Below are 23,044 nucleotides of genomic sequence, written 5' to 3' on the forward strand. Positions count from 1 at the left end.
TCTATGTATATATACGACAGCGCACGCAGATGGGATCTCACCCATTTGCCTTCACCTAAGAGGGTTGAAAGAAAGAGGAGGAGAAGGAGAAGGAGACACGTTCCGACGCGGAGAAGAGCGGACGGGTTTGGAGCTAAAGCGAGAGATACCTTGACATGGTTTTATATACCTCATTTTTTACAATCAACCCATCATCTTACACCCAAGATCGTTCAACCCGTGTAAGTGCCGAGCTCAACATGTCCCAACTTGGCCGGTTTCCCTCTTGAGACACGAGTGTTTTTATAGCTGATCCAGGCATTTTGATGGGGCTTGATTCCCCATCCAGCACGATGCCAACGAGATGAGGCTTGTCGTCGACTTTACTTATTCTCCGACTCAGTAAAAATACACCCCGTCCAGTGGGTTGACGACCATTTTGTTTCTTGCACATTCGCTCAACTGGAGTTGAGTGGTGTCCGGTGTCCTGGAAAATGTATCTTCTTCTGAACCAGTGAAAAGTTCAGCTCAAACCTTGAGCTAAAAGTATGGACGAAAAGATAAAGCCACGAGGCTCGTTTCGTCTCATCTACGTCGAAGTACGCCTCACTCACAGACCGGGAATCCCTGTCTCTTCTTGCAACAGGCTGCACGTAGGAGATAGAGAGTTGGGTCCTGCGTATCATGGAACGGCATGTGGTGACAACTCTTTCGTCACGTGGGCAAATTGCATCTTACTCCAACACCACCAGTAGCCAAACTTCACGATGAACGTCCTGGTCAAGCTGATGTAACACGTGTAATTTGACGTTTGATGGAACCTGGATTTGCCACATGAGACGACCCGGTGTTTTTCTCTTCGACCTTGGCTACTTGGGGGGCGGGGGAGGGGCATGCTTTGGAATAGTAACCTGGAGATGGGCCGATCGCGCAAGTCACTACTACCTCCAGGGAGAACCCGAGGAATCATGGGAATTCATGAGAATATCCACAGCAACGGTAGCACCATTGGCGGGAAAGTCTATTTCTGCATTTGCTCCGCAGTTTCGGGCTTGCTCTTAAGGCTGCTCTGAAGGAGATAGCTGGATAATCGGAGGCAAAGAGAAGTGCAATTTTACCTTGATAACTCCAATTTCCTAGAGCTCACGTATCAGTCCACTCTATTCTAGATTGTCTTTGTGTCTTTCGAGGGAGGGATTCTATCCCAGAATTGCGAATTAAAGACAGAAGTTGGGCTTCCTAGATCAACATGCCTTTGGAGAAGAGAGTCACCCACTAGCCAGGCTTCACCGCGATAGCAAACCAAAAGTATAGTGCAGATAGTGAAGCCAGGCTATGAAATTAGAAGCGGGTGGTCTTGAACGACGCTTAATATAACGACATGGTCTATTCGTGCTCTTATGATGCAGCTATCGCTCTCCTTTTACTTTTGAGGTCACAGATGTTCCAGACAGTTGCCGTGGATGAATGAGAAGCCGCTGTCGACAGGGACGAAAAGGAGTCAGCGATTTCAGGGCCTCGAACTGCAATTGCTGAACACCTTCTCAGGCTGGTGTGGTATACGGACTCTTTGCTATGGCAGTATCGCCAACAGTGGCGGGAAGTGGTTTATAAGAGCAACCGAATAAGTCGGCTTTTTGCAACTATCTTGTCTGGTCGCTGGGCCAACGAACACCGGTTGGGATGGGATGATAGCAGGCCAGGTCGCTCAAAGTTACGTGGTCGTAAGGCCGAAATCTTCATGCTAGGTGACCACATACTGTCGTTTCTTGCTTGGAGATGCGTGCGTAGACGAAGGGACTAGATCACCAGGCCAGACCGTGGCGTGAGTGAAGGTGGTTGTTAATGTATTCACCTAGACATGTTCAAAACTTCGTTTTGGGGAGAGCCCATTGCACGGAGCAGCTTTGAAAGTGCTGGCACGTTGATGGTAGTCGGTGTCGAGAATGAAAGTGCGGTTTCTACCGTAATCCTCGCCAAGAGCGAAACTGCGAAGGTAGGAACAGGGTGAAATACCTCATTTTGAGAGGGCATGATGGGTTACTAGTGTCAGTGAATGCTATGCAGAAGCTGAACCGACCACAACATTGCCGTAAATGTATGCAAACGATTCATCTGATACTCAATCGAGTTCTACTATTCACGTTCCGATTTTATTCGGCCATTTAGTCACTGCAGAAAATTACATGCTGATGCGTAAGATGGCTGAAGATTTCCAAATCAGTTCAACACACAAGAAGAAGTCAAAAGAAGCCTGGAAACCAATTTTCTTGGAACGCGCATTTAGTGCTGTTCCGCATTCCTCGGCAGACAGCGTTCTCCCTTTCAGGAAGCACGAGGAAGCGGCGGGAGCAACCGCTTCCAGGCCCATCGTTCAGCATTCCGATCTGGTGCAAACCATGCTCAACCTAATCGTCACAACTCAACTAAGACGAAAACTTTGAAAACTGGGGGATGTGGCATACATGTGTCGTGGCCCGGATCATATCCGTAATCGAGGTCGTACATGCGGCTCTCTCTCACAAGCTGTAACTCAGCATTCCACAGAACTTTATCGAGACGACAGGCCAATAGCACGGTTCCTTGACGTGGCACAGAATTGAAGAGTACAACAACATAGAGCCGTGGATTTCTTGGACTATCGCATTTACCGAGACTCCTTCCAAAAGGAAGACTTGCAACTCTTGTGTGGTGTTACTACGCTTATTGCTTGTCACGTGCGCTGGCGGCCAACAAAGCTACTAGGCAAGTAAAATTACCTTCCCTGTCAGTAACATCCGATATGGTGTAGTGGCCAACATGATGCCCTCTCATCTCTTTGAGAGGCTAGGCATAGCCCCGAGTTCGATTCTCGGTTTCGGAAACTTTTGATATCTTCCACGATTAGATCGTCCGTTTTGCCTCCATTTTCCGTCTATTGATGCATTTGTTCCGGACACGTCCGTCCCAGTGCACAATGACCACGGCGCATTGGGGAAAAGTAAACCCCAAACTTTTCGGACGAACCACTTAGACATCAAAACTCTAACCTCCAACCCCCTTAGCGACGATGTCGATATGGCCGTGATAGATTGGGACGAGACGCATTAAACGATAGCCTCATCGATCCGTGTCGGACGTCACGCAAGGTGCCTGGCATACGCAGTACTCACTCATTGGCAAAGAGAAGCTCAAGCGAAGTCAGCCTCGTCGCTACAGGGCGAGCGCCTGCGCAGCATGCATGTCTCTAAATCTCGACCCAGAGACGCATGTAATCCTATACCCGAGAACCAGAGTCTCGCTTCAAGCAGGATAGAAGGTGGAATAAGCAATAACTAAGACCTTCATGTCACTGTCAAATGAAGGCGATGAGACATGCGTCCCTTCCCAGAATCCCAAGTTCCCACATGCCGATCCTCGTGGCCTTTACCAGGTTCTCACGGACCAAAGATCGAATTCCCGGCCGTAAGACAGATTGCTCTGTTCGGTAAAATGAAACTTGAACACTGGTGAAAAGAATGGAAATGCGATGGGAAAGCAATAAAATAATTACGCAAAATCCACCACGCGGTCCACGCGAGATGAGGGAAGCGATGAGAGAATCTTAGCAACAGTAGGATTGAGAAAGAAAATGTCCGGCTGGAGCCGGGAGGGTGATCGACGTTGGGCTCTTTTTTCGCTTTTCAAAAATAGGTTTCCTTGCAATAATACCACTTTGCCATCAGTCTCGAACTTTCTGAGAGAATTAAGGAAAGCGGTGTCCATCGACCCATCCAGAGACATTTCCGCCGGAAGCTCTTTCTTGAGAGGGACTCCAACTGCAAGGGAACTCTGCAAGGGTGAAGCGTACTCTCCATAAACGACTAGGCATTGAATGGACGGACGTCTCTTGGCCTCTGGACTTTGATAGGACGGGGCCGAATATGACCCGGGACCCTGAGCGAAGATCGTCGAGGGCCCGAGCATCCTTCTTCCATTGACCTATTCATCTCCATCTTTCAGACAGCGTTGTGCCTTATCATGAGGGAGTACTCCGTAGGATCAGCAAAAAAACAACAACAGCGATCTTCGTTTCTGTTTGCTTCGTTTCCGAGGGTCCGAAAGTCTGGAGGGACACCGGACACCCAATAAAACGGTGCAAGCAACCCCCCGCAGATTAGATAGCAAAGCTCGAGCGCGTTCGATAGCGGCAGCGAGTACATACGGGATATGCTTTGTTTCGTTGGATGGCACGCTGGGACGTGGAGGTTGCATCGTGACAACCTTCCCCACGAAAGGAACCTGGAAAGGCGGCGAGGCCAGAGGCAAACAGGAAACATTGTTTCCCTCCCAATCACCATAAGGAATCAAAGGAACAGTGCCGATATCAATCACGCGGGACTCAACTTTTTTCTGGCTTATAGTTCAGCTTGTGTAGACACACACATGTCTCTCAAGAAACAAAAAGAAAAGTCATGTCTAGAAGTAAGGGAGACGAGAAAGGAGACTGTCATTCGTTGAACCGTCAAGTCTTTCCGTCACGCCGTGATTGCAAGCGCCAAGCCTATTGAGGACACCCGCATGCCGCTCTCAATATCCGCCCCCCATCTCCCCGAGTCCCAGAGACACTCATCTGCCGAGGGGCCTTTGCAGTGGTGATCCAAACAAGCAGGAATCCGAGTATCCTCTCTCGCAGAAAGAAGGAACAACAAAGAGAGGTCTTAGACATACAGACGTCCCAGCCTGGCAGTCCGCCCAGTGGTTCAGTGATCACCCGTCATTATCGTGCCTTGCTTTAGTGACGAGGGGGGATCAAATCCTATCATATTGCTTCCTATGGCAGGGCGCTTGTTTTTGGGCATTTGCATCTGCATCTGCATCTGCATACATGATGTACAAAGAAATCAAGGTCTCAGAGCTGCAAAAAAGGCAGCAAACAAGATTTCTAGACTCTGCGGTGCAGAATAGGTGCCTTTATCTTATGCATGTCTTATCTCCCTCTCTCTCTCTCTAAGGTGTCGCCGCCTCGCGTCCCGAACGCACGGCGCGCGTCGTCCGCGCAGCCCGCGCAGAGCCCATCCCACCCCCTAATCTACGACTCTACCATTGACCACTCAGCCTGCCAAGCCGTCCCTTTTTCGCCTCCGTTTCTGGGCAGTAGCAGAATGCCTATCCGCACCTATTTTCAAGTTCTCCCAAACGTTGACATGATCGAATCGTCCAGATAACTGACCTCATTGGTAGTCACGTAGTTCAAAAAAAAAAAAAAAAAGTTCCTGGTACGGATGGACTGCCCTTTGTACATCCCGTTTTTTTCTTTCTTTTCAGCGAACCATGTTTCGCCAGCCAACCAACGGTTTTCCTTTGTCCCCCTTCCTCCCTACCCCTGGTTTCCCTCCAGTGTCCATGGCCTCAAGGTCCACACCTCCAACGGCCGATCCCTTCGTATCGAACGGCGAGCGAAAAATCGAAAAAAACAGAGTGTGGCCACTGGCTACACCGTGTGCGCGCTCAACTTCAGATACGGAATACTCGTCCACATAAATTGAGATTAAACGTTGCATAAAAGTACACACCCACTCCTTACCCCCCCAAAGCGGCTCCAATAGCTCCCCATAAACTAAGCACTAAGGTCAGGTACAACTCTGTCTTTGGCTTTGAGCAGCTGGGGCTAAAAACGGGGTTCGGTCCGTTATTGTTTTTTTTTTCTTTTCTTTTTTTTTTTTTCCCTTTCTCTTTCTCACGCGCTGAGAGTCTGAATCTCTTTAGTGCAAGGTACCGTCTAGACGGTGGGACTCCGACTCGTCCGACTCGACCGATAGATCGATGGAGCGCCCCCCCGGTTATCCTCCCTCCTCCACCAGCCCCTATTGTCTGTCACTCAACCGTCCCCATTGTAAAAAAATCCCAACTGGTCAAAGGATCCTTTGTCTCTCCTTTTCCATTGGAGACTCCCCCCCGTCTCTCAAGGAAAACTCGGCACAACAATCGGGTAACGTACCTTGAGAGGGTTTGGTTGCTCCACGTTTTACGCTTAAGGATAAGTCTTAGCATAAGGTAACCCGATAAGCTACCTATCGTTATCCAATTTTTTTCCAATCTTTTGTCAACTCACGTGGTGGCTGTGCAAATGCCCAAAAAAAAGTTGGGATACCTATGTATGGAGTATGGTACCCAGGGGAAGGAAAAGCTTGGCCCCAATTAAATCTACGGAGGACGCCGAACCGTTCGGCGCCGGGGAAGGGAAAATTAACCAGAAGGCAAAAGGCAGAAAATAAATAAATAAACAAAAAAACGGGAATTCTTTGGGTGAAGGGGGTGGTCGTTTCGCAATTGCTTCTTCACCGTTCATGCGATTCCCCCTGTCCCATTTTCAATGGCACGATACTATGGACTCGGCTGTTTTCGGCCTCCGTTTAATACTGACCACTTGGGCAGTGATGTGCAGCCAGCAGCCGGCGGGCGAATCTTTTGGGGGAGGGAGTTCACTCCGTAGCGCGTCCACATTGTCTCGATTTAGAACAGCCTTGGGCAGAGAAATGGAACCCCGGCCATCCGCCGCTATCGTGAAGTCTCGCGGGCGGGATGTGCTATCCGGACAGTGACCAACATTTTCAATGATCTCATAGATGGTTACGGATACCTGACACTTGTCTGTTTCGTGTACCAATTCTCACAAAGGGTCAAAGTTGATATTATGACTAATTTATTTTCCGAAAAGATTGGTCTGGTATCACTATGAACAAATGCAAGCAAAATATAAAAAACCAAAGTACAATGTTGTAAAAGGATGGAATAGCATTACTCACCAGACCACGTGAGAGCTTCGTTTGGAACATGCGGCCCGGGTGGGGGGAGGATAATTACACTGATAAGAGATGATGGTAGTCTGCGTCATGATAGCCGCCATTGAATTATCCAAACTCCGCTTGCTTGCGAAAATAAGACTCGACGATGGGAAGAAGAAAACATGTGTCTGGCTCGCAGTACACCCGCCCGAGTCGCGCCCTTTTTTCTTCTCAGATCTTCTTGTGCCCATTTTTTTAAATGTCTCACATTCTCATAGCCAAGCAGGGCTTGCTTATGCGAGGAGCGCAAAAGAAACTGCCATGACGGAAACCAGGACCAGAGTCATGCTGCTGCCGATGAAGCCGGCGGCGCTCTTGCTCTGACCAGCGGCAGTGGTGCCGTTGGGACAGATCTTGGTGGAGTCGATGGAGGACGCAAGGACGACAGCGCGGGGTTGGCCCTTCTCCATGTACAGAGTGACGTTGCCGGTGCCGTCGGCGGTGCTGGTGCCGCAGGTGGTGACCTCGACGACCGCATCGCCGGGGTTGAAGCCGCCAACGCTGAGCTGGTAGGTATCGCCCTTGGAGCTCTTGTTGGTGACGCAGAAGACGACCTGGGCGCCCGCAGGGCCCTTGCGCAGGCAAAGGTGAGTGTTCTCGACGAAGAGCTGCTCAGAGGCTGTGGTGGCGAAGTCCTTGTTGGTGGCCTGGAGGGCGTTACGGGTCTTGAGGAGGGTGGAGGTGAGTTGGTAGATGGGCGCGGTGGTGTCGTACTTGGATTGCCAGAGGGGCTCACGGTTGAAGGGAGTCGAGTTGCCGTTAAAGTGCTGCTCCTGTCCCTGGTAGACGGTGGGGATACCGTCAGTCAAAAGGATGTAAGCCATGGCGTTCTTGGCAAGCTCAATATCCTCATCGTAGACGGCGAAACGGGGCATGTCGTGGTTTTCGACGAAAGATCCAAGGGCGAAGATGTCGGTGCAGCCATCGCGGGCCTGGGAGCGCCAGTCGGCGAGCTCGTTCATGTCACCGCCGAAGAAGACCTTGTTGAGGGGGTAGTACTCAATGTAGTTGGGCATGCCGGGCAACAGGTTCAAGGTCTGGTAGCGGCAGAAGTCGGCGGGGGCTCCGGTCAGGACCTCACCGAAGGCGAAGACGCCAGAGGCGTTGACAAAGGTAGGCAGGAAGGCATCGTTGACGTGCTTGGCGGCATCGATACGGAGACCATCAATAGAGTAGTTGGAGACGAGTTCCTTGATCCACTTGCCAAACTCATCGACAACGGCAGTCTTCTCGGTGGCCAAATCGGCGAGGGCAACACCGTAGGGGTAGAGCCAGCAGTCCTGGTAGTTGGTGCTGTTATCCCACTCGGTGACGTTGCAGTAAGGGTGGAAGTCGGACTCCTCGTTGAAGGGGTTGAACTTGGAGTAGTCGAGCTTAGGGGGCAGGCTGTCGAGCTTCTGGACCATGTTGTTGACGACGACATCGACCATTAGGTACATGTCACGGTTGTGCATCTCCTTGACCAGGTTCTTGAAGTCGTCCGAGGTACCGAACTTGTCGTTGAGGGCGTAGTTATCGAGGGACCAGTAACCGTGGTAAGCCTCACCGACGGCGGTGTCATCATCCATATTCTTGACGATGGGGCTGATCTGGATAGCAGTGAAGCCCATGTCTGGTGGTCGTGGTTAGTTGTGAGGCCCTAGGTCTCTGGGCAAAAGCCCGTGATGCTATCATCTACAGCATTTTACTCACTTTGGATGTAGTCGAGCTTGTTGGTCAAGCCGGCCCATGTGCCGCCACAGAACTTGTAGAGCTCACACTCGTGGTCGGTTGAGCCATCGGTATGGGCGTAACGATCGATCATGACCTGGTAGATGGATCTAGACTTCCACGCCTCGAGGTCGGCAGCCTCGACGAGGGCAGAGAGGGCCGTGACGGCGGCCCACGCAAGTGTTGAGGTACGCATGGTGATGATTGTGACTGATGTTGTCTGTTTGAACGAACGACTGCGCCGTGTATGGGCGTTGAATTAACGATTGGTTTTGCGCTTGGGTGCGAGCGTGATGAAAGGAATGGATAGGGTCGGAGAGGATTTGCGGCGCACACACAACGATATAGACCTTTGGGATGCAAGAGGGACAGGACCGATGAACGAATGGACGGGGAACCCTTCAATGGAGAATGGAGTGGCAACGAGTGACTGGCTCTTGGAGCTTGCAAGTGAAAAAAAAGGGGTGGGAAGCCCGGGTAGATTAGACGAGTGACTAGAGGAGGACGTGGAGTCGGTTGATCGGTTGACAGTGAAAGAAGAGGGGCCAAGCGCGTCAAAACGAGACTCACGCTGTGAACACGAGGGTCGATCAGCAGAGGGACAAAACGAGAGTGTGTGGTGGACTAGGCGACTAGGGACAGTCTACTGGATACTAGGCAAACTCTTAGCAGTCACCAGTGTTGGATGTGTATCTATATTCGCCCATACTCCGTAGTGGTATCCGATAATGTTCCGTACTCCGTACCTTCTGACGGCACTGGGCAGAGGGTTCGGGACTGCGGATGAACCAATGCAAGGTACCAGAGACACAGACGGCGCGGAGAAGCAGACGAAGACAAGAGGGTCACGGAACAGCAGGCCGAGGGATGAATGGGCTTGGAAATGGCTTGGAGGAAATGACGGTTCCTGGCAACTTTGCCGTACTTGGCCGCAAATGTCAATGCCTCGGATCGAATGGGACGACGAGGCCCACACGGGGGGCGCAAGTGTGTCAATAACCATGACCAACAGCTGGTTGACGGGAAATTGAACCCAAGCAGAGGGAAAAAGAGAGACCACCGGGATACGATGGTCGATACGGCGGCCAAGCCGGGGGGTGTGGAGGCGGCCGCGCTAGAAGAGGATAGTGACACTGACGGGGAGCAAACCCGAGCGTAGGGTGAGGAAAGCAGAGTCTTGTGTATGAAGGAGAGAGGGAGAGGGAGCAGGATACTGCAGGAGCGACATGATGAAGTGGAAAGCCATCCAAGATGCAGATGGAGAGGTAGAATTGGTGAAGAGTTGCGTGCTCAGCGCCCAAACAGCGATGTGTACGGATAATGAAGGCGAGGGGAGCAGAAACTGTGTGCTGAGTGAGGCCAGCCAGGATATACCCATAGCGATGCACGACTATGGAAAGGCTCCTGATCGATCATGCATGCCTAGACGTGACAATGTGCGGAAAGGATGAGGATAATTTATGGTGGTGTCGTTGGTCGTGATGGTGTGTGGTCAAAGTGGTGTGGTGTACTCCGTAGTGAAAAGGGTGAAAAGGTGGTGGAAAACTGCCGCCAACGGCGCAGCAAAATGGACGGTGTTGTGATGAATGTGTGAGTGTTTGACCAATAGGAAGGAGCAATTGGAGTATCCGTACTGTGAAGGTACGAGGAAAGACGAGAGACTCGGAGAAAGATGAGGGATGGGATTGGTACAAGGTCGAACCTGTCAAGCCTGTGTTATTTTGGACAGCAACCAATCCCAAAAAGGTACGTATCTGGCTTTGGCCAAGGTACTTTGGCTGCTTGGAAAACCTCGTTTCCCCTGCCAAGAAACACAAAGGCAGCGCCGCCAACGCCGCCAACGGTGCGGCCTTGGGAGAGCCGTGGGAACTTTTTGGATTCGGATTGCGAGCTTATCCCAAAAGGGAGTGGTGGTAACACGACATGGGACGTCACGTCGGCAGTGACATTGGTCGCATTGGACACGAACTGATGGCACCAAAGACTCGAATGGCTAACTGGCACATGCACATTGAGCAGTGTGAGCACTGATGAACAACGTCGACAGCGCGCTCTGTCTTGTTGACGGGTTGACGGTTGGCGCTGGCGACTCTGGTGCAAAGACGTGGCGACGCGACGGCGCTGGCGCTGGCGCTGTAAACGACCGAGATTGGCCCTCTCATGACGAGCCAACTTGGTCTTTACTGTGTACTATCCTGAAGACAGCTGGACGGAATCCTGAGAGGGCCCAGCGTGGCAAACATGTTCTTGGTGTCTTCTTGGCAGCGGCGCTGGACAACGGTAGGCTTGGTGTCTGGTCATTGTGCCCGCGTTACTTAGTGTTTGCTTGTCTGCGCCGCAACTTCTCTTATTAAGACTCTCGTCCAGACGCAAGTGTCTCGATTTGAGACGATATTTGATGGCTTCGGGGCCCGGTTGGCTTTCTCAACTCCTCGCATGTCAACCAGTGGCAGCCGAAATTCGATAGAAAGTGCGAGAGCAAATTCTGCCAGTCCTTTTCCCTCCCTGCCTGACCAGTGACAGCATATCTGGCAGTCGGAGTGCATAGCGTGTCCTGCAGGTGGGCGGGCGTTATATTTTCGTGACAGATGATAAGAAGCCCGTGGTTAATTTGGCAAAGAGAAAAAAAGGAGTCTGTGTGCTGCTGCTGACTTGTGGTTGGTGCGAGTGTCGAGTGTGGGCGCTATTGCTTTAGCTATCTGCTTAGATAATCAACAACGATTGGACCACCGCAGGTTATCAGTCCCGAATTGGACGCAACTGCCACCGTCCTGTCCCACAAACATCCCAACTCCATGGATTCTTGCTTCACCAGGGGGGAGGGGAAGAGAGGGAAAGAAGAGGGGAATACTGAATTGACTGGGGAACTCACTTAAACTCTATAAAGTCTTTCGGGGCAGCCCCTTCGCCGTGCAATACGCGGCCTCTTAGACGGCTTTCGCTTGATGGACCTCCTGAAGGCTGAGTGAGCCCTGAATCGAGTTTCTCGTCAACTCCTGGAAACCGGAACCTGGAAAAATAGCTAAAGGGCATGGGACTCCCCAGACACCAACATCAATCAGTCATGTTTCTTGTCACGATGAGACACAGGGCAGGACAGGGCAGTGAGGCAAAGAAAGAACCAACGCCACCAAAGAAAAGGAGTTCGCATGGCCTTGGGCCCTTGGCTCTCAGCTCGGCGTGGCTTCTGGTTTAGGCGAACAGCACCCCTTCCCGCCTTCCCCTCCAGACCCGTCTCCTTCCTCATATCCCATCAACACGTTCATAGGTACTTGCCCTATTTCTCGCAGTCCCCTATCCTTCCCAGACATCCATCCATCCTAATTCTGGCGACTGACAGTAGCGAACCATGGCATCAGTCCTTCCCATCACTGCGCGCCCAGAAGATGCCCAGACACGCCAGTAAAAAGAACCAAGAGGGCTTCTCTCCTCTGACTCGCTTGATTGCACCGACCGCTCTTGTGCGATACGGCCGATCGTCGCGGGCGAGTGCTGCACCGCGGTAGGAGTCGTGGACTCGTGCAAGGGGGCCCGGCCCCGGTCGGCAGCAAGCGCAGGTGCTCCTCCGACCGACCCCTGGCCCTAGTACCCCGGTCCCAGCCGTCCTATTCGAGGCTACCTCCTCGTGCCCAAGTGGGTCAAGTCCTCTAGAAGTTCAGGTACCCTGCTTCCACCACGGCACTGTGTAGGCACGTACACGAGTACAAAGCACCTAGGTGGACAAGGAAAGAGCTAGTTACCTCACGCAGTACCTAGTGGAGTTTCTAGAGACGTACTCTTTGCCGGCGTGGCAGGTGGCAGACGACCAAAGGAATCCTCAAACTCACAAAGGAACTTATAGACTGGAGTCAAAGACAGCAGGAGCGAGAGGGCTTGAGGGAAGGGAAGCCGCACTCTTCACTGCCTTGTGTGGCTGATGTTGATTGAATGGAAGCCAAGGATTGGCCAAGACATCACCAAGTGGATCTCCCGTGGCTGAGGGGTTGCTCTCACTGCAAAGATTGCAACAACCGTTGTTCGTACTGAATTCAGACGGCCTCCCCTCAGTCTTTCTCGCCAGTGGGATTCGGGAAACATCAGACAGTCGACATTCTCTTCTTCCCGCATTCCAGTCTGTCACACGGCGTCACTCGGGAAAAGTACTTCCAAGCTCCATGTGCAGTTCCCCAGGGCTGGGACCACTCTTTGCTCAGTGTAGTTCCTTTTCTTCGGCTCTGTTGCATCCCACCAGAGAGTACCCTACTTATTCGCATTTTGTGCGACATTATGTAAGCTGCAGTTACGCCTCGAAGCGCAATTCTCGGCGCTGCTAGGGATACTAATGCGCGAGGTCTAGGCAGGACAAGATCAATTTTGATTTGCTTTTCTCGACCTTCCTTCTCAAATCCTTCCATGCCGCCATGGCAGACTTGTCGCTTCCTCCTGCGTTAGCTTCCCCACGAGTCGACGTCACGATCACGATCAGACACACGCGCCCGACGTGTTCCTGTTCCTGGCTTGGCCCAAGTCTACGCCGCACTAAGGCACCTTACTACACAGTACGGAAACACTACGAATACACTACAGCACCTTAGTCCTGAAAGACTTGGTGACTTGTTGGACAGGAAGCAGCAACAGCCGGTCGAGCTAGCAGTAGCCAGTACGGACGGGGTGCCACACCATCGCCCTCTGAGCATAAACGGTTTATGCTAGTTGAGATGAACCCCTCCGATTCCCATCTGCCAACGACGCGGCGACAACGCCCACCCTCAGCCTGCCAGGCGTGCCAGGCACGCCGCACCTCGCACCTCCCGTTGCCCACCGCCTTTGAACGGGTCCGGCCCCTTGAGCCTCAAGTCCCCAACTGTTCCCGACTGGGAAATCACTGTTTTCTGGACAATCTTCGACAGCATGGATCATCCGTCCTGACAGCCTGGTTCGTCTCCAACGTCTCGTATTCTAGCTGGGGGTACCGCCCGAAGCAAAACTGACTCGATACAGGAGAGCACGTCCTTGGAGCCAGGGGCCTGACTGACAGCGGATACTTGGACCGACGACGGAGCTCGCCCGAACCGACCAACAAGATGCACCAGACCGTGCCGGCTTATCCTTGGTCTTCAATACGCTACGCGCACACTGGCCAGAATGACATCCTCGCCCCTGTTCGCCGCTGACCTCGGGGCCACCGTATTGGACAGTCTCTTTTGTGGACATGGTCCAAAATGGTAATTCAAGACGGAGCCCGCCAATCTCCCATCGCACTCATGGTTCGCTCCCACCCAGGCACTTGCCTGCACCCTCTGCATATCCATATTCCAAACTTCGTATAGCCAGAATTAGCCCAGACCACTACACCCCCGGAGCCACATTGTCATGTACCAAAGAAAGAGGGGTCTGACGAACAAGAGGAGCAGGCACAGGTACCTACCTTCCTTTGCCTTTTCTTTACTGTGCTCATACTCCCTACTCAGTACTCCGTGCTCACACGCAGGCTCACTCCCACTCTGGACAGTGGAAACTGGAGAAGAGGCACAGAGAGGTCCTGGTTCCAAGAGGAAGGGCTAACGATTCGGCTGGCCCGTTCCTGCAGAAAGGACCCCATCCGCCCATCACGGAATCGTTGCCCTGCGGCCCTGCGGCCTGCTCGCCTGCATCCCCTTCCCCATCTCCATCCCACTCTCGCCCCAAGACCCAAGAACCAAGACTCGCAGACCTGCCAGTGCCAGACTGGAGCCTTGAGAGGCGAGGCGGACGGAAAGATCCTTTCCATGGACTCTTCTACGGTGGCCCCCCCAGCCACTCTGCTATTGTACCATGTGCCTGTTCCCTCCATTCCCGTGCCTGTGCTTCTTGTGCCTATGCCTGTGCCTTCGCCAGTGATCCCCCTTTCCGCCTTCAGCCTGGGGCATATTGCAATTGGACTGACCCAAGCTCCTACGAGATTACCCCCTTTTCTACCGGTACCAGCGTGGCGTTGACGGCCGAGTTTTCTTCCCATCCGTCCCGCGCTTTGCCTTGCAACCCATCCCGTCATTCGTTCTTGCTTGCTTGCTGGTCTGCTTCGCGGCCTTTCTCTCCTCCCCCCATCCCATCACCACCACACTCCTTCGAGCTTCACTTCGTCACTCATTCCTGTTTGTCTTTTTTTGCTTGTACAATCTTTTGCTCACTCGCCCCTCCCGGCGAGTAAGAGTTCACACAAAATGTCTAATTCAGTATTGGCTTGGGCACTTACACTCCTTACCACATCATCAACCCTCGTTTCCGGCCTCAAGTACACCGCGAGCGAAGTCGATTACAACCTCAACACCAACAGATTAGCAAAGAGTCCTGCCGAATACTCGGGAAAGAGAGATGGCCACACATTCACAAAATCACCCCCCAACTGGCGGTTTCCCTACTACACGTTATTCATCGATCGATTCGTAAATGGCGACCCCGATAACGACAATGCCAACGGCACACTTTTCGAACATGATATCATGAGTAACCAGCTCCGTCATGGAGGAGATTTGGCTGGCCTCGTCGACACGTTGGACTACATCCAGGGCATGGGTATCAAGGCACTCTACATTGCTGGCTCACCCTTCATCAACGACCCATGGAAGGCGGATTCATACTCGGTACGATAATCGCCTAGGAGCACACGATCACGACTTTGACGCGAATACTGACATTTCGCAGCCCCTCGACCTCACTCTACTCGATAAGCACTATGGTAATATCACGGCCTGGCAAGAAGCCATTGATGAGATTCACAAAAGAGGGATGTATGTGGTCATGGACCAGACTATGGCAACGTAAGTATTCGATGGCTCACGCCGGCCTCTTTTCAGTTACTCACCGCCTCTAGCATGGGCGATTTGATCGGGTTCGAAGGATACCTCAACACGTCCACTCCATTCTCAACTTCGGAGCACAAGGTTCAGTGGAAGACATCCAGAAGGTACCTCGACTTCGACATCGGCAACGAATATAATGAGACCTGCACGTACCCGACTTTCTGGTTTGAGGACGGAAACAAGGTTGACGTCTCTTCTCAGCTGAAAGGCTGCTACGACAGTGACTTTGATCAGTTCGGTGACATTGAGGCTTTCGGTGTTTTCCCTGATTGGCAGCGTCAATTGGCAAAGTTCGCCTCCGTGCAAGATCGTCTGCGTGAGTGGGTTCCCTCAGTTCGCCAGCGTCTTGAGCTCTTCTCCTGCATGACAATTCAAACACTCGACATCGACGGATTCCGCATCGACAAGGCTGTCCAGGTTACAGTCGATGCGCAGGCTGAGTGGAGTACTGCGATGCGAAAGTGCGCAAAGGATCTTGGCAAGGACAACTTCATGGTCGTCGGTGAGATTACCAGTGGTAACACTCTGGGATCCATCTACCTTGGCCGTGGCCGAACCCCCGCCATGGCTTCCGCATTGGAGCTTTCCGACGCCACCACCTTGGATTCAAACAGCTCTTCCACCTCCGGCAGCTTCATTCGTGAGCAAGGCAAGAGCGCCCTCGACGCTGGCGCGTTCCACTACTCGATTTACCGTTTCATGACCCGTTTCCTCGGTATGAGCGGTCACCTCGAGGCCGGCTACGATCTGCCAACCGACTGGGTCCAGACCTGGAACCAAATGATCCTCACCAACGACTTCTACAACGCCAACACCGGAGAATTTGACCCCCGTCACTTGTATGGTGTCACCAACCAGGATGTTTTCCGCTGGCCCGCAATTGAGAAGGGAACTGAGCGCATGCTGCTCGCCTACTTCATCACCACCCTGCTTCTACCTGGTGCTCCACTTGTCTACTATGGCGAGGAGCAGAACTTCTATGTTCTGGACAACACCGCCGAGAACTACGTTTTCGGTCGTCAGGCCTTCTCGGCCGCACAGGCATGGAAGGCGCATGGATGCTACGCGGGTAATAACTCCGTCTACGTCGGCTGGCCCATCAGCAAGGGTAAGAAGGGCTGTGAGGACGAGACTGTCGCGTACGACCACCGCGATCCCTCGGCCTCGGTGCGCAACTGGATGAAGCGATTGTTCTCTTTCCGTGACGAATATCCCGTTCTTGAGGGTGGCTGGCTTCTTGAGCAACTTTCCAACAAGACCCATGGCGTCTTGTACGCGGGCAGTCCTACTGCAACCGAGACCGGAATCTGGAGTGTTGCGCGTGGCTACATGAGCAATCAGAACAAGACTGGCGACCCGGTTTGGCTGGTTTACCACAACAGCCCCAACGAGACCACCTACGAGTTCGACTGTACCAACGAGGCAGATGCCTTCCTCTCGCCCTTTGACGGCAACACCAAGGTCAGAAACTTGTTCAGCACCGATGCTTCCATCACCCTCGAGAGTTCGACAAAGGAGAACGGCTTCAAGGGAGCAGGTCACAAGGCCGGCTGCCTCAGCAGCATCACCATGACGCCTTTCGAGTTCCGCGCTTACGTTCCTGATAACGATTGGTTGAAGATTGCTTCTTCCATTACTGGTTTCGAGCCTGGCCACGACACTCCCATTGACTCTACTGATGCCAACGGGAAAATCCCCATCGCTTTCAAGTTCTCGACCGAAATGACCTGCGATGATGTGACCAAGGCCGTTTCTGCCTTTGTCAACGTCGACGCCAACACCCAGACAAACATCACGTTCGATACTCCTGTTTGTGGTGCCATGGATCCCATCGAGAAGGAGTCGTGGACGGGCGCTATTGCTTCAGTTTGGAAGTGGTCTGCCAACCTCCAGAACGTCCCTGACGGCATTGTCAAGATCACCGTCGACGGACTCACAAACTCTACGGATCACTTCCTCCTCCGTTTTGGCAAGCCCATTAACCCTGTTGTTTTCCCTGCTTCCGCCAACTACTCGCGGTCTCTGATGCAGCAAAGCGGCACGGAATACTTTATCAACCATGCCGCCCCTGGTGCTAACAAGTGGCGCTACAGCACCAACTGGGGTTCCTCCTGGAGCAGCTGGATGCCCTACACCGGTGCGAGGCAGCGCATGGTCCCCCAAGCCTGGGAGGGTACCGATCTCCAGAAGTGGGAGGGTGAACATCTCATGGTTCAGTACTTCAGCAAGCCCCTTGGTTCGTCGTCTTTTATCCAGCACGCGGACAACAGTGTCATCCCCTTTTCCCGCCGCTTCCCTCACATTTTCCTCCACGGACCCTTTAACAAGTGGGGTTACGATGCTGGCCTGCCTAACCTGATGACCCAAGTCGGCGACAACATGTGGGAGCTTCACTTCATGTACGAATGGCCCGCCCAAATCCAGCTCAACCTCTGGGGCATCAACCCGGACAACCAACCTGATGCCTCATTCATCTACGGCGACCCCAATGGCGATGGTGTTCTTGATCGTCTGCCTCCCAGCAGTTTGTCCGACAACGTCGTGAACCTGACTTCGCCGCCTCCGATGCCTGCGCTCTCTTACAAGCTGGTTCTCAACGACGCCAACTGGAACTACGTCGCCGTTCCCCAAGGCAACATGTGGATTCAGATTATCTTCTTTTTCCTCCTCGGCCTCATGCCCATTATCCTGGCTGGACTGGCTGGCTGGATCTATATGAAGGGTTTCTACCAAGTTAAGATTAACAAATCAGGATTCTCCAAGAAGGGTTGGTTACCACTCAAGCTCGGGAATGAGTCCAACATTAACTTCGGCGAAAAAGGCAAAAGTCTCGAGATGTCCCAAATTCCTCCGTCTCCTACCGTCACGCCGGCTGCCGTTGCAGCCACCGGTGGCGCCCCCCGAAGGAAGGTCCTCATCGCCACCATGGAGTACAACATCGACGACTGGAAGATCAGCATCAAGATCGGTGGTCTTGGTGTCATGGCCAAGCTTATGAGTCAAGCTCTCTCCCACGTGGACCTGATCTGGGTTGTCCCTTGCGTTGGCGACGTCGACTACCCCATGGACCACGAAGCCGAACCGATGTTCGTTGAAGTCATGGGCGACTCCTTCGAGGTCAAGGTCAACTACCACGTCTACAAGAACATCACGTACGTCCTCCTCGATGCTCCCATCTTCCGCCAGCAAACCAAGGCCGACCCCTACATCGCGCGTATGGACGATCTCGAGAGTGCCATCCTGTACTGTGCCTGGAACAGCTGTATTGCCGAATCCATCAAGCGCTTCAACGCCGACATTTACCACATCAACGATTACCACGGAGCTGCTGCTCCTCTCTACCTCCTCCCTCAGACCATCCCCGTCTGCTTGTCTCTTCACAATGCCGAATTCCAGGGTATGTGGCCCATGAGAACCGAAGAAGAGCAAAAGGAAGTCTACAGCGTCTTCAACCTTCCCGCCAAGGTCGTCAAGGACTACGTCCAGTACGGTTCCGCCTTCAACTTGTTGCACGCCGCCGCCAGTTACCTTCGTATTCACCAGCGCGGTTTCGGTGCCGTCGGTGTGTCCAAGAAGTACGGTGACCGTTCTCTGGCCCGTTACCCCATTTTCTGGAGTTTGAAGAACATTGGTCAACTGCCCAACCCGGATCCTTCTGATACTGGAGAATGGAACCCCGAGGAAGATATCGCCAACTCCACCGATGAGATCAAGATCGATGAGACCTTCGAAGCCAACCGCGCTACTCTCAGAAGACAAGCTCAGGAGTGGGCCGGTCTCGATGTGAACCCCAACGCGGATCTCTTCGTCTTCGTCGGCAGATGGAGTTTGCAAAAGGGTGTCGATCTGATTGCCGATCTGTTCCCTAGCATCCTTGAGAAGTACCCTTCAGTTCAGCTTATTGCTATTGGCCCGGTCATCGACCTGTACGGCAAGTTTGCCGCTCTCAAGCTGGCCAAGCTCATGGAGAAGTACCCTGGCCGTGTTTTCAGCAAGCCTGAGTTCACTCAGCTGCCTCCCTACATTTTCAGCGGTGCTGAATTCGCTCTTATCCCCTCTCGTGACGAGCCCTTTGGTCTGGTCGCTGTCGAGTTCGGTCGCAAGGGTGCCTTGGGTGTTGGTGCCCGTGTTGGTGGCTTGGGCCAGATGCCCGGCTTCTGGTTCACCGTTGAGTCTATGAGTCCCCAGCATTTGCTTCACCAGTTCAAGCAGGCCATTGCTTCAGCTCTTGCTTGCAAGCCTAGAAAGCGTGCTCTTATGCGCGCATGGAGTGCCAAACAGCGCTTCCCCGTGGCGCAATGGATCAGACAACTCGACACTCTGTACAATGACTCTATCAAGGTTCACAACAAGGAGGCTGCCAAGCAGAAGAAGGCCGGCGGCATTCGCAACCTCACCGACTCTTCCTTGAGATCAAGCATTGCCGTCAGCGAGTACGGTGCCGAGCTCACCCCCACTGGCTCGAGAGCTCCCTCTCCTCTCCCGCCGCCAAGCCGCATCGCTAGCCCCGCAGGCCGCCTCAACTCTCCCGACCTCCAGACCCCCAACATGCCGTGGTCGACGATCTCCTCTTCCCGTCGCAGCTCTTTCTCGAGCTCCATTGGTGGCCGTGACAGCATGCTTGCGCCCCGCGACAGTATGTTTGCCAGCGGTCGTGAGAGCATGGTCAGTGTAGACAGCTTCGCGATTCGCGCCCAGAACGATGTCTCCTCTCCTCAGACTCCCGGCTTTGGCGACGCCCTTGGCCTGCCCCAGCCGAGTTTCTACAAGCAGCAGCGCAACAGCTCTCAGCTTTCCCTGCCCGATGTAGTCGGTGACCGCCACGACCTCAAGCTGCAAAACGTGGACCAGAACTTCACTGATAAGAACGGGGAGTTCTACGCCGAATTCGAACAGATGCTCAACAAGCTTACAGCCAAGAACTCGGGCACAGATCTTTGCATCGAAAACTATCTCAAGAAGAGTGAGAAGAAGTGGTTCGCAAGATACAGAGACGCCAAGCTCGGCCGTAGAGATCACAGCAGGTCAAGAAGCCCTGCGCCTGGCAGCCGCCCTGGCTCCAGCAAGGGACTCGGTGCCAAGTTCGACGTGGATGAGCGCGGTCGTAGTCGCACCCCTAGCGGACTCACCGGAGCGTCCCGCTACGATGATAGCCCTGTCGACGACGAGTTCCTCCTGGGCGACAACTACAATGCGCCTACCGGTCTCAAGAAGATCCTGTCCATTCGCATTGGCGACTGGCCCATCTACGCCTTCTTCCTCGCCTTCGCTCAAGTCATCTCCATCAACTCATACCAGATTGTCCTGCTCACGGGCGACACCAACCAAACGCCTCTGAAACTCTATATCGTCGCCGCTACGTACCTAGTGACATCAGCCCTGTGGTGGATCCTGGTGCGCTTCACCAAGTCCGTTTACGCCTTGTCTCTGCCCTGGGTCTTCTTCGGCCTCGCTTTCGCCCTCCTCGGAATTTCGCCTTACCTGACTCCTTGGCAAGCCAGCGCTGCTATGCAAGACGCCGCCACTGCCATTTATGCAGCTGGCGCCAGCGCTGGTGCTCTGTCATTCGCACTCAACTTTGGTGACGAAGGTGGTGCTCCCACGAAGCAATGGATCACTCGTGCCTTGGCCGTCGCTGGTGTTGCTCAGGTCTACTCCCTGATGCTCTGGTACTGGGGATCTCTTACTCATACTCCAGAGACTTCCCCGCTGGCCTTCTTTGACGGTACCAATATCTCCAAGGGTATTGTCGTCTGTATTCCTATCGCCATCATGCTTTGGTCCATTGGGATTGTCCTGTTCTTCGGTCTCCCTGACTACTACCGCCAGGCGCCCGACAACATTCCCGGCTTCTACATCTCTCTCGCCCGCCGCAAGCTTGTACCTGTATTCTTCATCATGATCATCATCCAGAACTACTGGCTCTCGGCGCCTTACGGTCGCAACTGGGGTTTCCTCTTCGCCTCGCAGTTCATCCCTGGATGGGGTGTTGTCCTCCTCGCCCTTGGATTCTTCGTCGTCCTCTGGTCCATCATCCTCTACGTCTTCTCCTTCTTCTCCGAGAGCCACACTTGGCTTCTGCCAATCTTTGCCATCGGCCTGTGCGCTCCTCGTTGGGCGCAGATGCTTTGGGGTACCAGTAGCATGGGCATGTACCTTCCCTGGGCTGGTGGCCCCGTTGGTTCGGCCATCCTGTCTCGCTGCCTTTGGCTGTGGCTCGGCCTCTTGGACAACATCCAGGGTGTCGGTCTGGGTATGATGCTGCTCGCGACGCTGACTCGCCAGCACGTGTTGGCCGTTCTCATCGGCGCTCAAATTGTGGGCAGTGCCTTCACGATGCTGGCGCGCGCGACGAGTCCCAACGCTCTCTCGCCCAACACCACCTTCCCTGATTTCTCCCAGGGCCTGATGCCCGGAGTTTCAAGTTACTGGTTCTGGATCTGCCTGGGCTTCCAGCTGGTGATCCCCATCCTCTTCTTCAAGTTCTTCAGAAAGGAGCAGGTATCAAAGCCTTAAAGAGATCATGCAAATATTACTGCGATGCGAAACAAAAAACACAAATACCCGGGGGCTGCGATGCGCTCTGCGCCGCAAAACAAAAGCGCCGCGCCGCGCCGCGCCTCTTGTCACGTTTGGTCTTTGGGTCAGGGGTCCGGTTCACTTCCGACTTATGGGGCCTATTTTGGTTGTATAATGATGTATAACTTCTTTTTATATACACACACATAACTATCGCGTTTGAACAAAAGCGTTCGTTCATGGTCTACGAATTGGCTCTCTCGCGCGAGCGCCCGCATAGCCGAGGGGGAAAACAGGGACGAGGGGCACAAAAAGAGCCTCCGTCTCTTTGCATGTTATTTCTCATTCATCATTTACAAAACACATATACGCGGTTCTCTGGTCTCGTTGAGAGATATAGAGAGCGGCGGGAGGTTGGGAGGCGAAAACCAATCTTTGACGGCAACAACGCTCATGGAAAATATTTAGATTTAGACTCACGCTATGTCCTCGCTCTTTTTCATTTATTCTTGAATCATGAATAATACCTTTGCAATCACTTCGTTCTTCTTCCCATCGTATCTGCTGTGACTGAACCGTGACGAATATAGAAGACCATCGCCTCGACTTGTTGAGAAAATGTAAGTACGCCCATTACATATTCCTATCCAAGTTCTTATCTGACCTTCATTGGCACGCAGGCTGAGCCGCCGTGGGGAAGGTGGAATCATCCTCCAAGCGAACATCAATCGCATCATACTCCACGGATCAAACCGAAGCAAGCTGCAACTCTGGCACCACTCACCCGAGGAAACTTGGCATTCGAGGCGCGGTACTCGCGATAATAGGCACCCGAACTCCGAAGCCGGCCGGCCCGTTATTTTTTCTGACTTTATCCCTCCGGGATTTCCAGAATACGAAGATGCGCATGTGCTAGCGTGCATACCGAAAATTAAAGATATGCGTGGGAATAGAGTCAAGGTTTAGGTTACCAAGCTCAAGACGGCAGGTCGATGCAAGGCACGGGATATGATACGTAAAGTAGGATTTTGGGGTGTTGGACGCCCAGCCAGGCCCCAGGGCCAAGTGTGGACCGCCATTGCTTGGCTTCCAAGGTGAGGTCGCCTCGGGGGTGGGGATGTCGCTGCGACGACTGCCGAAAGGGGATGGGAGACCGGGGTTTCTTCACGCTGAGTGCATGGCGTGTCGTGGTGTCGACATTGTCGATAC

The 23,044-nt window shown here is 53.2% G+C and overlaps 2 protein-coding genes and 1 non-coding gene across 3 annotated transcripts; 2 read left to right on the forward strand and 1 right to left on the reverse strand.

Annotated features, from left to right (window-relative positions):
* Positions 1 to 2,755: 2,755 nt before the first annotated feature.
* On the forward strand, positions 2,756 to 2,842 carry N0V96_006466. Its single transcript has one exon. It is a non-coding gene; the product is annotated as a tRNA-Glu (tRNA).
* A 4,176-nt stretch (positions 2,843 to 7,018) lies between these two features.
* Positions 7,019 to 8,691, reverse strand: N0V96_006467 (uncharacterized protein; the record flags this gene model as incomplete). The annotated part of the gene is made up of 2 exons (XM_053194936.2): positions 7,019 to 8,397; positions 8,478 to 8,691. 2 exons carry the CDS (start codon positions 8,689 to 8,691, stop codon positions 7,019 to 7,021), a joined length of 1,593 nt encoding a protein of 530 aa, XP_053047507.2.
* Positions 8,692 to 14,677: 5,986 nt separating this feature from the next.
* Positions 14,678 to 21,832, forward strand: N0V96_006468 (uncharacterized protein; the record flags this gene model as incomplete). The annotated part of the gene is made up of 3 exons (XM_053194937.1): positions 14,678 to 15,097; positions 15,159 to 15,274; positions 15,328 to 21,832. 3 exons carry the CDS (start codon positions 14,678 to 14,680, stop codon positions 21,830 to 21,832), a joined length of 7,041 nt encoding a protein of 2,346 aa, XP_053047508.1.
* Between the last annotated feature and the right edge of the window lie 1,212 nt (positions 21,833 to 23,044).

Source organism: Colletotrichum fioriniae (genome assembly GCF_027942845.1).
Source record: "Colletotrichum fioriniae strain IMI 355084 chromosome Unknown scaffold_7, whole genome shotgun sequence".
In the NCBI taxonomy this organism is placed as follows: domain Eukaryota; kingdom Fungi; phylum Ascomycota; class Sordariomycetes; order Glomerellales; family Glomerellaceae; genus Colletotrichum; species Colletotrichum fioriniae.